A 13,570-nucleotide genomic window follows, 5' to 3' on the forward strand; every position below is an offset into this window, starting at 1 on the left:
GGGTAATGTGCTCATTTTCAATATCACAGGAAGCTAAATTTCTATTCACCCATAATATATTTTTAATTTATCATAAAATTAAAATATATTATATGAATAATATCAAGATAAATATAAAATAAGCATGTCTTACATCTATATATTTAACCAAATATGGTTTCAAAAATATACATAATTAATTTATTTTTAAATGTACGTAAAGAAAAACTTTTAATATTCAAATTAATAAACCATCATGAACATCTTATGAATTCTTAATAATTTCTTCTCAACTTTTAGTTTGAGAGGAGCGCGTTAATTCTTTTTATTTTTTTTATTAAGCTCAAAATTCTTTTTTTTAAAAAAAATAGTCCAAAATTTTTAAAATTATAAAAAAAAATTCAAAATGTGTTGGACATGCCTCCAAAACATATTGAACAGGCCAACAAGAGTGTCGGATGTTGTACCCTTTTTTCCTACACTTGTCGAGGCATATTTGTATCGGATACTACATCGAATAATTTTTTAAAATGTTCATGTCTTATAAGTTGCATCTCATACTGAATTTAATTTAAATTTTTCGTATTCAATTTTATTTTCTAATGCAATTAAAATTACTGTGAATATCTAATCATAATATCATGTATATATATGGCTAAGATGCATTTTACCCTCCCGTGTTTTGTTGAAAAAATTACAACCCCTTTCATTATGTTTGGATTTGTGTTTTAGTTGTTTTGTTTTGTATTTTAAAAATAGAGAGAGAAAAATAGAGATAAGTGAGTGGGTGTGTTGAAAATAGATGATATGTTTGAATTTGTGTTTTGGAAAAATTTAAAATATTTTAAAATAAATGATGTAGGTTTGGTGTTGGGATTTGGGAGACAAAAATTACTGTTTATTGTCAAATCATGTTTGTTTTATATTATGTATATATATATATATTATATATAGAAAATTGAAAAACATAAAAATACGCAGATAAGGTGTAAAAACACAAAAACAAACATTGAGTGTGTTTTATCTTGTCTCGAGAAATGTGAAAACACAAAACCAAACAAAGCCCTTCATAATGTTTGGATTCGTTTTCTGAGTGTTTTGTTGTGTTTTGTGAAAATAGAGAGAGAAAAACAAAGATAAACAAGTGTGTGTTAGATATAGTATGTATGTTTGTATTTGTTTTTGGAGATAATTTAAAATAAATATTATATATTTAATATTGTGTTTTGGGAGACAAAAATTACTATTCATTGTCAAATCATGTCTTTGGAGATAATTTAAAATAAGTATTATATGTTTAATGTTGTATTTTGGGAGACAAAAATTACTATTTATTGTCAAATCATACATTTTTTATATATATTTATGTATATATGTGTGTATATATATATATATGTATATTTTTATGCTAAAACAGTTAAAAACACCTAAATAAGATGTTTTTGAATGATAACAAACATTGAGTATGTTTTGACTTGTCTCGAAAATAAGTTGGAAATGAAAACAAACATAGTGCTTGTGTTTTTAAATAGGCCAAAAACCCCCCTCATTATGTTTGGTTTTTGTTTTTAACTTGTTTTTGGGTATTTTGTGGAAATAGAGAGAGAAAAATAAAGATAAATAAAAATAAGTTAGAGATAGTGTGTATGTTTGGATTTGTTTTTAGATATAATATAAAATAAGTATGTTATGTTTGATGTTGGATAGTGGGGAGACAAAAAATATTGTTCATTATCAAATCATGTCTCTTTTATATATATTTATATATATATGTATAAAAATATATATAACTTATTTAGTTGTGAGTGGATTAAAATAAATATTATTTCCTAATTATATATGTATGGAAATGAAAAAAAAAATAATTTATGTAAATACACTTTAAAAATAATTAAATGCACTCTAATAATGGATTAACAATATTTTTTGTTAGTTGTTCTATTCGAGGTGATAAATTTAAATACATTATTCAAATAATATAATATATGAATTAACCGCGTAGAATAGTTATATTATTTTATATTTTTTAAAAATTTTAATTATTCCAATGATGTAGAAAATAATACGTATAAAATATTAAGTGGTTAAAATAAAATATATTCGTATTTAAAAATCAAATACTTAGAAACAAGACAAAAATATGGCAAAATAAGCAATGCCAAACATTGCTTCGGTTTTGGGCCATCTCTGAGATGGCCCAAAACCGAAGCCAAACATAAGGCCTATGTTTTGTAAAACTCAGCAAAAAACACTCATTCCGTTAATAATTAACGGAAGGTATATTACACGCGCTCCTTGTGTTTATGGGGATATTTTTTTAACTATTTTCACCCTTTTTTTTGGATGTTTTTTACTAAAATGACTTATGGTATTTATATATTTCACAAGTATATTTTTTACTTATTTTGAGTGATTTTTTTGTATTTCCATCTATCTAAAAAATAAAATATTTTTTAAATATATTTACTTAAAAATATAAAAAGATTATATAATTCTTTTAATGAATTTATATAATTTCAATTGAAATTTTAAATTAAATTATATTTAAATTCAAAAACTTTTATAATTTTAAAATTAAAATTTAAAAACTATAATTGTTAAATTTAAAATTATTTTTAATTAATTAAGATATATATTTAAGTATAATAGTTATTATAATTTCTAAAATTATTCTTAATTAATTAAAATATATATTTAATTGTTATAATTAAATAAAAATATTCTTATATAATTAACTAAAATAATTTAAGTAATATAACTAAAATTAATTAAAAAATAAAAAGAATTGGGGCGACGTCGCTCTTTCTTAATTGACGTCGCCCAAATTTGGGGGCGACACTAGGAAGAGCGGAGGCTGGGGAGGGGGCGGCTATTGGGATGGGGGTAGGCAACGGGGTGGTGGTGGGGTGCGGCTGTTAATTTAGTTTTTTTGTTTTTTTAAATAATATTTTCTATAATATATATTTTTTATTAATAAAATTTGAATCTTTAATGTTTTTTTTTATAAACTTAAAATTCAATGGTTAAGATTAATTTATGAAATCTAACGACTGCGATATAATTAATATAAATTCGACAATCATTAAAATAAAAAATAATATATATATATATATATATTTATATATATCAAGAAAGGATGTAAAAATTATTTTATGAAAAAATTAACGTCACTAGTTAGATTTAACGGAGAGAGGCAATTGAGTTGAGTTTAAGAAAACACAGAAGGGTTTTTAGCTTATTTTAAAATGGGAAAAGTATTATTTTAGTCCGGTAAGTATGCCTAATTTTAATTTTAGTCCGATAACTATGTCTATTTTTGTTTAAATCCAGTAACTTATGAAATTGCTTACTTTTAGTCATCTGTTAAATTTTCGAACAATTTTACCCCTATGAGTGCATATGGACTAAAACTGTCTTTCAAAAGTTGCATAGGGATAAAATTGTCCGAAAATCTATCAAATGGCTAAAAGTAAGCAATTTCGTAAGTTATTGGACCTAAACAAAAATGGACATAGTTATCGGACTACAATTAAAATTAGGCATACTTAGCGAACTAAAATAATACTTTTTCCTTTTAAAATAGAAGAGGGTTTTTAACGAACTTTTTAAAATACGGGATAGTTTTATACATCTGAACCGTATATATATTACACAAAACTCTCTAAAGAGGATTATTATGTTGGTTAAGATCTTTGTAACTAATTTATCGTCGTAAAAAAAGCACAACTTATTATGAATGTGATAATGTTGGACGTCAATATATACGTATTGTTGTTTATGTAGAGAGAGAGTAAAAGAGTTTGGGGGGGGGGGAGGCTTTTACATAACAAGGCCCACAACTTTGGGGTTGGGCCTCAAAAATAGGTTGGAAAAAATTTGAAGTGCGATTCTGTATCTGACGCAAAGCCAGATACATAACATGACTTAAAGTCGTCATTGGGACGGCGGCCGACGTTGAAAAACAATCATGCGTGCTTGTTTGCGGGATGATTTCTATTTTATCCCAGCCCAATTGGTTTGAGGTGTGGTTCGTCCAGGAAAAATGAGTAACCAATCTTTTTACGTTTTAAAATATATTATAAATAAAAATAAAATATATTAATCAATACATTATATTTTAAAATAAATAAATAATAAAATTAATTTAATAGTATTATCAACACAGTAAAAAAATTAATACAATGGTGTCATAGATCGCTATTTGTGAGTGATATATACATTTTCTTTTTATGTTAGTATAAAAGTACAGATAAAGTAAATTAAAATTAATTTCTGAAATTATCTATTCGTATTCTAATCTTATAAGGGTATAATTGGTATACTTAAAATTAGTGGTCCAATGTCATAAATCGTCGATTGTGAATATGAATCACCTTTTTATATTAGTTTAAATAAATCTAATAATTATATAATTAAACTGGACCTTGGAACGGATGCCGACATAATATACCTAAGATAAAGACATGCAAATTGGACAGGTCACTCCAATATTAGGACCATGAAAGGCAATCCTGTAATAAAAGTCATTGGTCGTCTCCAGTAGTACTATTCAGAAGAGGGCTCGAACATAAAATCTATAGCTCCAAATATTTGGATTCGATATTCTATTTGAATATATATGTATAATACATTTGTTTAAATAAAATACATAATGTTATTTTTCGATACTTTACATGTATAATATTAAATAGAGTGAAAGATACAACATAATTTGAAATAGAAAATTCAGTCTGTCAAAAACTCAGATACATATAAATATCCTTGTTTGACACTTCAATATTATCTTGACAATAACAGAAACATTTTACTTTCACGAGTTATATTTTTTAATAATTTGAAATTTATAAAGTCGATTACTTCATTTTAATTATTTATTCTTTTAATCTTTTAAGTTACGAGTAATTTCTTCATATTGTCAATATAGTACTCAGAAAATCATTTGATCATGTTGTCCTTTTCAGTTCGGAAATGGTTTTGTAAATTGTTCAATGTTCAGATTTGTCCGATCAACAAGGCGAAGAGCTTGAGCATCTCATCATTTCAAGCCGTTTCCTCCTTAACAAGACGTCTTTTTAAAATAGATCTATAGAAACTCATATCAAATCAAAACAAATAATATTTTGCGCATAAAACGCCCATCATATTGCATTTCACATCATGGTTGGCTTACAAGCATTGTAGAGGGGAATGGCATTTTAAATGTTCAAATAGATAATTTGCGAGAACCGAATTAAGGGTTAAATAATTAAAAAAAAAACACACACACAGAGTTCAATCACTTAACAAGTGATTCCTATATTATTGTGCGAATTTCGAATTAAATTTTTAAAATCGGATATCGAGTTATTTAATATTTAATTTTTTTTTTAAAAAAAAGACGAATCTAATAACATATTCTGAACCTAACCAAATTGAATCGGGACTCAAACTATCAGGTCCGAACACCCACTCCTTTGGACAAGGGCAAGTTGGAGGGAGACACAGCCAAAGTTGTTTTGAGGTGTTGTCAAAGTATGAATCAAAGATGTGATGTGTCCGGTAATAATTGGTTTTCTTTCCATCAATAATTCAGTGGGAATCCAATGATACAAAGAAATATCAAAGACCCGTTCAAACTTCAAACCTAATTCCCAAATATCTCTTTCTCTATGGAAAATTTTTACGTGTTTATATTTCTTCTGTCAACTTCGATGCCTCCTCCAAATAACAATTTATTCAATTCTCTCTATAAAAAGCAAAAGTTATTATTAAATAAAAAAGTTTGGAGAACGAACGTCGTGTTCTTTATCATCTGACACATGCATGTTCTTGTGTGGTTCCGATTCCGAGTACCGACATGATTCTTTCCTGTAATTGATGTAAACAATCATCTCGCATTACCTGCATAGCAGGAGTTTGAGTATTTTATAAATCTCCTAACGAGACGTCTTTTTAAAATAAAAATTTTGATACTCATATGAAATTAAATGAGGTACATTTTAATATATATCATTTTTGTTTTTTTTTTAATTTTATTTTTCGTCACGATTTGAAGGAAAGAATACATTATTATCATCATCATTATTATTATTATTATTTTGTTGATTTTTTTACTATAAAAAAATTAATAAATCGTATTGGTGTAATTATGACAAATGAAATATAATTTTTTTAATTTAATTATTATAATTAAAAGAGCAATTTTTAATTATATTTTAAAAAATTATAATAATATTATTGAAATTAAAATTTTGGAGCATGCCTAGAAAACAAAAATTGACAAAGGAAACTTACACACATTCATTCATACACATACCAAGTGGATTAGATTGTGTCGGCCATGTACGGATAAACCGTTGAAACATTGGCGGCTTTGGACTATTAGTCGACTCTTCTTCTTCATTTTCTTTTTTCTTTTTTCTTTTTATAATTTGTTGTAATTTTCCTTGTTATTTTTTATTTTATACATACGACGCGTCTCAATACATAAAGATTGAACTTTTTATTCCATTTAATATATATATGTCATGTATATAATTTTTTTAAAAATAAAATAATTAAAATAATATTTATAAACGTGGTATGTACATGTTAAATAGAATAAAATATTTAATAGAATTGAAAAAAATATATTTTTAGGTTTATAGAATAAACAGGTCAACATTTTAAATACTCTATTTTACGAAATTTTTAAAATTATTCTAAAATTTAAAAAACTCAACACATTTAGTTCTCTATTTTATAGGATTTTTAAAATAATCCCAAAATTGATAATACTAAATACTTTCAGTTCTTTACTTTACGAGATTTATGGAACATTGTTTCCTTTCAATTTTAGGATCTTGAAAATCCATAAAGTAGAGTACTGAATATGTCGAATTTTTTTATTTTTAGGATTATTTTGAAAACTCCATAAAAAAAAATTAAAAATGTTGAACCCTGTATCTTATAAGACTAAAAATATAATTTCATCAATAGAGTTTAAAATAGAAAATTCAATCTGATATGTATAACGTTGATTTATACATACAAAAAACATTATCGTGGTTGATGAGTCATGACAGTGATACGTAGAGTGATATAGCCTTTGAATGAGACATTTCATAATTAATTTTTCCATAATTTTGATGACTACTTATTTGAAGAGATTTTTTTAAACATATATTTGCTCCATCCTATATATTATGTCTTAATTTTTATTTTAATCTATTTTGATATGCTTTTCATATTTCTAAAAATTAAAATATAGTTGATTTGGCTTGGGATGAAATTTCTGTTTGGTCCAACTCATAAGGTTTTCAAAATATTTTATAAGATGTTTGGAATTTTATGAAATTTTCAAAATTGTTTATAAAAAAACTTATAAAATTTCAAAATAATATTTTTGGAACTTATAAGCTCTTAAAAACAAGAAGGAACTCTTAGCTACTAGTTCAGATGGATAAAATCAGTAGAGCCTTACTCCATTCCTTTCTCTGGTCGGAATGGTCGGCTCGGCTAGCTCTCTTGGGTTATAGACAGGCTTGCAGTTGGGTTTTCAGCCGCTAGCTCTTTCTCTCTTCTTCTTCGATTAAGGTCTGGCTGCCTCTTTTGGAGGCTTTTAGTTCCCAAGAGCCGGTCAAAAGCTTGATTAAAAAGCCTAAGGGCAATTACCTTTAAGGAACTGCTTCATAACATTTTATCACTCTCATGGCTCATTGAAAAGGCATTGAAGGTAATTTTTACTCAACTTTTTTAAAGCATCTTCCAAGCTCTTTACAAATTAAATTAATATTTCATAAAACAAAATAATGATCATATTTTGTCTATATTCCATTTTTGCCCTTCACATAAGATTGCTATTGATATTGTATAGATTCAAAATAGTATAAATTATATGATTAAAAATAATCATTGTAATTAACAAAAAAAAGATGTTCTAACTTATAAAATCTTTTAAATAAATTTGACTAAACACCCCTGCTAATGGTGTAGCGTGCCTACATCATCACCGCCCCCCAGATGAAGGACTTGAGACGGATGCACAATCCCGTTTCCACAAACTGCGTCAATGATATATAAAATGTGCTATTCGATCTATGTTTCAATATTGCTCGTTTAATTTTTTATGAATCTCACAGTATAAATCATACAAACTTTTTTTTTAAATTTGTGATCAATATAAGATGATTGGCTACCTAAAAAACCAAATATGAATTTGGGCCCATATAAAAAGAGGAATGAACAAAAAAACAAAATATAAATAAAAAGAAGAAAGAGGTGTGAAAGAGAAATGAAGACTTGGTCATAAGAAATTATAGTGCCAACCAACTAAAATTAGGTGAAGTGAGTATTTGTATTTAGTATTGAGGAATTTAGGTAGCCTACTTGACACAAAACATCCAATTTCTTGCAAGCTATAAAGTGAAAAATACCAAAGAGATAAATTGGAAATTAGGAAACTCTATTTCAAAGTTTTGTCCCCATCTTCTTGGATGCTTCTATGCTATTATATTTATTATTTAATTATTAATAAAGAAAAATAATCATAATTACCAACTAATTCTTTTTTATATTAAGTAAAAAATCCTTTTTGTTTGGTTAATAATCTCATTATGATTTTTTGAATTACAAAAAATTTAACAAAGTTTTTTTTAATATAAAAATTTATTTCGAGGAATATTTTCATAATTTTTTAAAAAATTGATGAGTAATGTTACTATTTTAAGATATTGATTTCTCAGCTACAACTCTAATTACATGAAAAATTTCAATACAAATTAAGTTTTGTCGAATCTAACCAATTAGACAACAAGTATAAGTATATAATCGATCATTTTTCTTATTTTGTTCATCAATCACGTAATAATTAGGTAAATTATAATAAACTTTCTCGAGATTTTGTATAATTATGAATATCTATTCATTGTTTGAAAAATTATCAATATCCTTAATGTTTAACTTGAAATTGTCAATTCTCATTATTTTTTTTTTTTTAAAAAAATGGACAAGGTAGATGTAAAAGTTTAGGAATTCGCAAAAACAAAAAAAAAAATATTTTTTAAAAAATAAATAAAATTATAATTTATATTTTATAATTCAGGAGGACATATTTATTAATTTACTATAAAAATTTAAATTGAAACCTAAAGTAAATCAATGAATTGGACTACTATTAAATATAAGAAGGTATTGTTAATTTTTTAAGTAATAAAAATATTTATAATTTTATTAAATTCAAGAAATATTAAATATAATTTGTTTTTATAAATATATTATTATATTATCGTTATAATTAATTAATAATTAACTCGAACTCATAACCAATGAGCAGTTAGCAATCATTACCTGCACACATCAATACGTACTTCCATAATTACGATGCATTATTCAAATCCCAACTGTACAAAACTACAAATTTTAATGTATTCTACACCACACCCTTTATTTATTAATATCATTTCCCATATTCCCCAACACCAATTCTTGAAAAACTTGCCAATCCTTTCCGCCATTTTCAAGAAAATCTTTAAATCAGCTGAACCCGCCAGAAGCCACCGCAGATTTCGCCGGAAAAGGCAAATCACACACACTAACAGACAAAAACACACACTTCCCACCACAACAACCAGCGCAGGATAAGCTGTGGCCCACCAGGTCAACAACTCAGTCTCCGTTCAGTATTCATTAATAGCTCTCTTTCTCTGCCATGAAAACTACATTTGTTATATGCTGCTGTGGCCGGTGAAGAGTACCCTTTTCGCCATTAATACGTATCCTCACTCTGCTTTTATTACCCCACCAGAAAGTGTATCGCATTCGGACAGACAGTCACAGGCAAGAACTTTGTTTAGGTTTTTGCATTGAAAAGATGAACCAAAGCTCGTGATCGTCGAGGTATGCGTATTTATATCGACACGCTGGTTTGTGCTTCCTTTATACGTGCATTCATCGTCCTCTTGTCGCTTCTGCTATTAATTTATATGCCTCATTTCCGTTTCTGCAGAGGAAAACTGTCAGAGAGAACTTAGTATAAAGAAATGTGGAGACATCATGTTTGTAGATTTCCATAGAGTTCAGCAACAGAGGATACTTTAGTTTTTGACAGAAACCATGGAAGCCCGGCTCAAGATTTTGCACCTTTTCATGTTCTTGATTCTTAACTCGGTGGCGGCTCAGCCTGTCCCGCGGCTGAGCTCTGAAACCGAGTGGCAGGCTTTGCTGGATCTCCGGTCAGCACTTGGAATTAGAGCTAAAGATTGGCATAAGAAGGCTAACCCCTGTCTGAATTGGACCGGAATAGAGTGCAAAGACGGTCATGTAACAGGGATAACCTTGTCCGGGTTAAGGAGAACACGGGAAGGAAAACTTAATCCACGGTTTGCTATTGATTCTTTACCAAATTTTCCTTTGTTATCCACTTTTAGTTCATCAGGGTTTGAGCTACCAGGGCAGATTCCTGAGTGGTTAGGTGAAAGGCTAAGTAATCTTGAAGTTCTTGATCTCAGGTCCAGTTCAATTTTTGGTTCAATTCCATCATCACTTGGAAGTTTAAGCAGGCTTAGTTCCCTCTATTTATCCAATAATTCGATTGCTGGGAATATGCCAACTGCATTGGGGAAGTTATTTTCATTATCGGTTCTTGATCTTTCACAGAACTCATTGACAGGGCAAATTCCGGGTGAGATTTCAGCTCTTGGAAATCTCAGTAGACTTGACCTGTCTTCGAATTACTTATCCGGGGAGATTCCTCTCAGTTTCGGTTCACTTTCTACTCTTAAGCAGTTGAATTTGAGTAATAACAGTCTGAGTGCTTTCGTTCCTGCACAGCTTGGGAATCTTTCTCAGTTGATAGAACTTGATCTTGGGTTCAATTCTTTCTTCGGCTCATTGCCGAAGGAACTAGGAGGATTGAGAAGTTTGAGGAAAATGTTGGTTGGTAATAATCGGCTGGAGGGTTCTTTGTTAGATGGCCTGTTTCAGGAACTCGCTCAATTGGAGTATTTAGTTCTTTGTGAAAATTCTTTTGTCGAGACGCTGCCTGATGCAATATGGTCAATGTCCCATTTGAAGTACCTTGACGTCTCTGGCAATAATCTCACCGGTGTATTTCCAAAGCTTGTTGCTTCTGTCAATGTCACTGATGCTGTCTTTAACTTCTCTAACAATCTTTTCTATGGAAACTTGAGTTCTGGGATCGGTAAGTTTCGTGTTGTTGATGTATCAAGCAACTATTTTGAAGGGTCAGCTCCAAACAATACGGGGATCAAGATTATCCTTACAAATAATTGCTTTTTCAGTGTATCAGGACAGAGGAATTCAGAGGCCTGTTTGAAATTTTACTCAGAGAGAGGTTTATATTTTGGTAATGATAGTGGCCGTGAGCCGCTTGAACCTCCATTGGTACAACCTTCCAAGAGCAGAAAAAGACTGGTTTATGTCATGGTTGGAGTTTTTGCCGGGCTTGGCTTCATTGTCGTTCTAATAACGGGAATATTGTTGCTTCTGAAAGCATGCAATACTGGGAGTACAAATCATCAAAGAGAGAATTCGAATGTGAGACCTGTTGCAGGAGGAATTGAGCCATCTCATAAGGTTTTCATTGACTTGTCGAACGTTGGAGAGTCATTTACCTATGAGCAGATGCTCGTAGCAACATGCAATTTCAGTACTGAGAACCTTATCAAGCAAGGTCATTCTGGAGATCTGTTTCGCGGAACACTGGAGGGCGGGTACTCAGTAGTTGTCAAGAGAGTCGACTTACGTTCTACTGGAGCAGAATCTATCATGTCGGAGCTGGATTTATTTGGCAGGGTCTCGCACCCGAGGTTGGTTCCACTAGTGGGACACTGCTTAGAGGATGAACATGAGAAGTTTTTAGTTTACAAATATATGCCAAACGGAGATTTGTCCAACGCTATGTACAGACTAACAAATGGAGAAGAAGATCTACAGTCTTTGGATTGGATCACAAGATTGAAAATTGCAATAGGCGCTGCCGAGGCCATATCATACCTACATCATGAATGCACTCCTCCTGTTGTCCATAGGTATTATTACACAACATATAGAATATAGTTTGTCATTCGCTCAGAAGGTTATGACGTTAATTTTTCATGTCAAAGCTCTTTCTGAACAAAGTTCATTTTCATTGATTCATTGACTTAAGTTTTTTTGCCTTCTGAAGAGATATTGAAGCTAGCAGTATCCTTCTCGATGACAAGTATGAGGTGAGGCTTGGAAGTTTCAGTGAAGTTTGTGCTCCTGGAGCCCATCAGAGTATGATTGCAAGGTTTCTTAGGACACCACCGTAAGTTATTTCTGTCTGAGAGTTGATCTAATTACTTCAGACTATTGCCTTTTCTTTCACTTTGTCCTCTGAAATCTCAACACCTTTTTCTTTTGCGATGATGTGCAGGACTTCCGGAAAACGGCCTTCTGGTAAGAGTTCTCTACTTCAAGAAAATCAACTTATAATGTTTACATTGCATGTCTTGTTCACTCTGTTGGATTGGAAGGAACTCTATGTAGCAGGAGCTTGTTGAAATAAATTTGTTAAAGAAACATCAAACAAAATCTCTAGGAAATCAAATGTTTGATAAATTACTAACGGTATTGTTCCAAAAATTGCCAGGATCATCAACTGTTACTTGTGCCTATGACGTCTACTGTTTCGGGAAAGTCTTACTTGAGCTGGTAACCGGGAGGCTTGGGATAAGCAGCAGACTAAACGATGCTGATGCAAAGCAATGGTTGGAGAGCAATTTAACTTACATCAGCATACATGAGAAGGAACGGGTGATCAAGATTGTCGACCAATCTCTTATAATAGACGAGGATCTTCTTGAAGAGGTATGGGCCATTGCAATTGTGGCCAAGTCATGCCTGAATCCTAAGGCTTCCAGACGACCCTCAATGAGACATGTGCTTAAAGCATTGGAAAACCCTTTCAAGGTTGTGAGGGAGGAAAATTTCAGCTCTGGGAGGCTGAGACTGGGTTCGTCTAGGCAGTCCTGGACTGCTGCATTCTTCGGTAGTTGGCATCATAGCTCATCAGATAGTTCTAATACGTCGGCCCAGACGAACAGAGAAATCATTGGTGGTTTAAGGCAGTCTGAGAGAGTAGGGTCCCGTGGTAGTGGTGTGAACGAATATTCATCTTCACATAAAAGATCATCCAGTGATGTTTTTCCTGAACCGGTCGAGATGGCAGATGTTGAGAGACAGGATTGTGCTAGCTGAGGGTGGTGGTGGCGTTTGTCCATATAGTTCTGGGTTGTAAGTTATCAATAGGCTATAAGAAGAACTTGTTACGGCCCAGCAGCCAAGTAACGAGTGGTCTGAAAAGACTGCCACTCTTGGGAACAGGCTGCTGTAGTTTTGCTATACGGATTGCTTGTGTTAAGTGTAGTTGCTCAATCAGATTTTTAATTTGTACAGGAGAGCCTGCGAGAGGAGTTGGATATTGGTTGGAATCAATTTTGGAAGATTATTTTTGGTCCAAAAAGAGTTTGTATTTGTCACACTATTTTTGAGTGTTCATAGTGCTATTGGACGTTGGCAGCATCTCTCACATTCCTGTTTGCATTTAGAAATTATGGTTCTGAATTCCATACTTCATTCTTATTCGCTT

At 30.5% G+C, this 13,570-nt stretch overlaps 1 protein-coding gene across 1 annotated transcript; it reads left to right on the plus strand.

Moving 5' to 3' along the window:
* Positions 1 to 9,405: 9,405 nt before the first annotated feature.
* On the plus strand, positions 9,406 to 13,512 carry LOC105166135 (putative LRR receptor-like serine/threonine-protein kinase At2g16250). The gene is made up of 5 exons (XM_011085375.3): positions 9,406 to 9,834; positions 9,944 to 11,987; positions 12,125 to 12,247; positions 12,356 to 12,378; positions 12,572 to 13,512. The coding sequence occupies exons 2-5, from the start codon at positions 10,051 to 10,053 to the stop codon at positions 13,177 to 13,179; spliced, it is 2,691 nt and encodes an 896-aa protein (XP_011083677.1). The 5' UTR covers positions 9,406 to 9,834; positions 9,944 to 10,050; the 3' UTR covers positions 13,180 to 13,512.
* The last annotated feature ends 58 nt before the right edge of the window (positions 13,513 to 13,570 follow it).

Source organism: Sesamum indicum, linkage group LG7, assembly GCF_026168435.1.
Source record: "Sesamum indicum cultivar Baizhima isolate 11 linkage group LG7, ASM2616843v1, whole genome shotgun sequence".
NCBI classification, from domain to species: Eukaryota; Viridiplantae; Streptophyta; class Magnoliopsida; order Lamiales; family Pedaliaceae; genus Sesamum; species Sesamum indicum.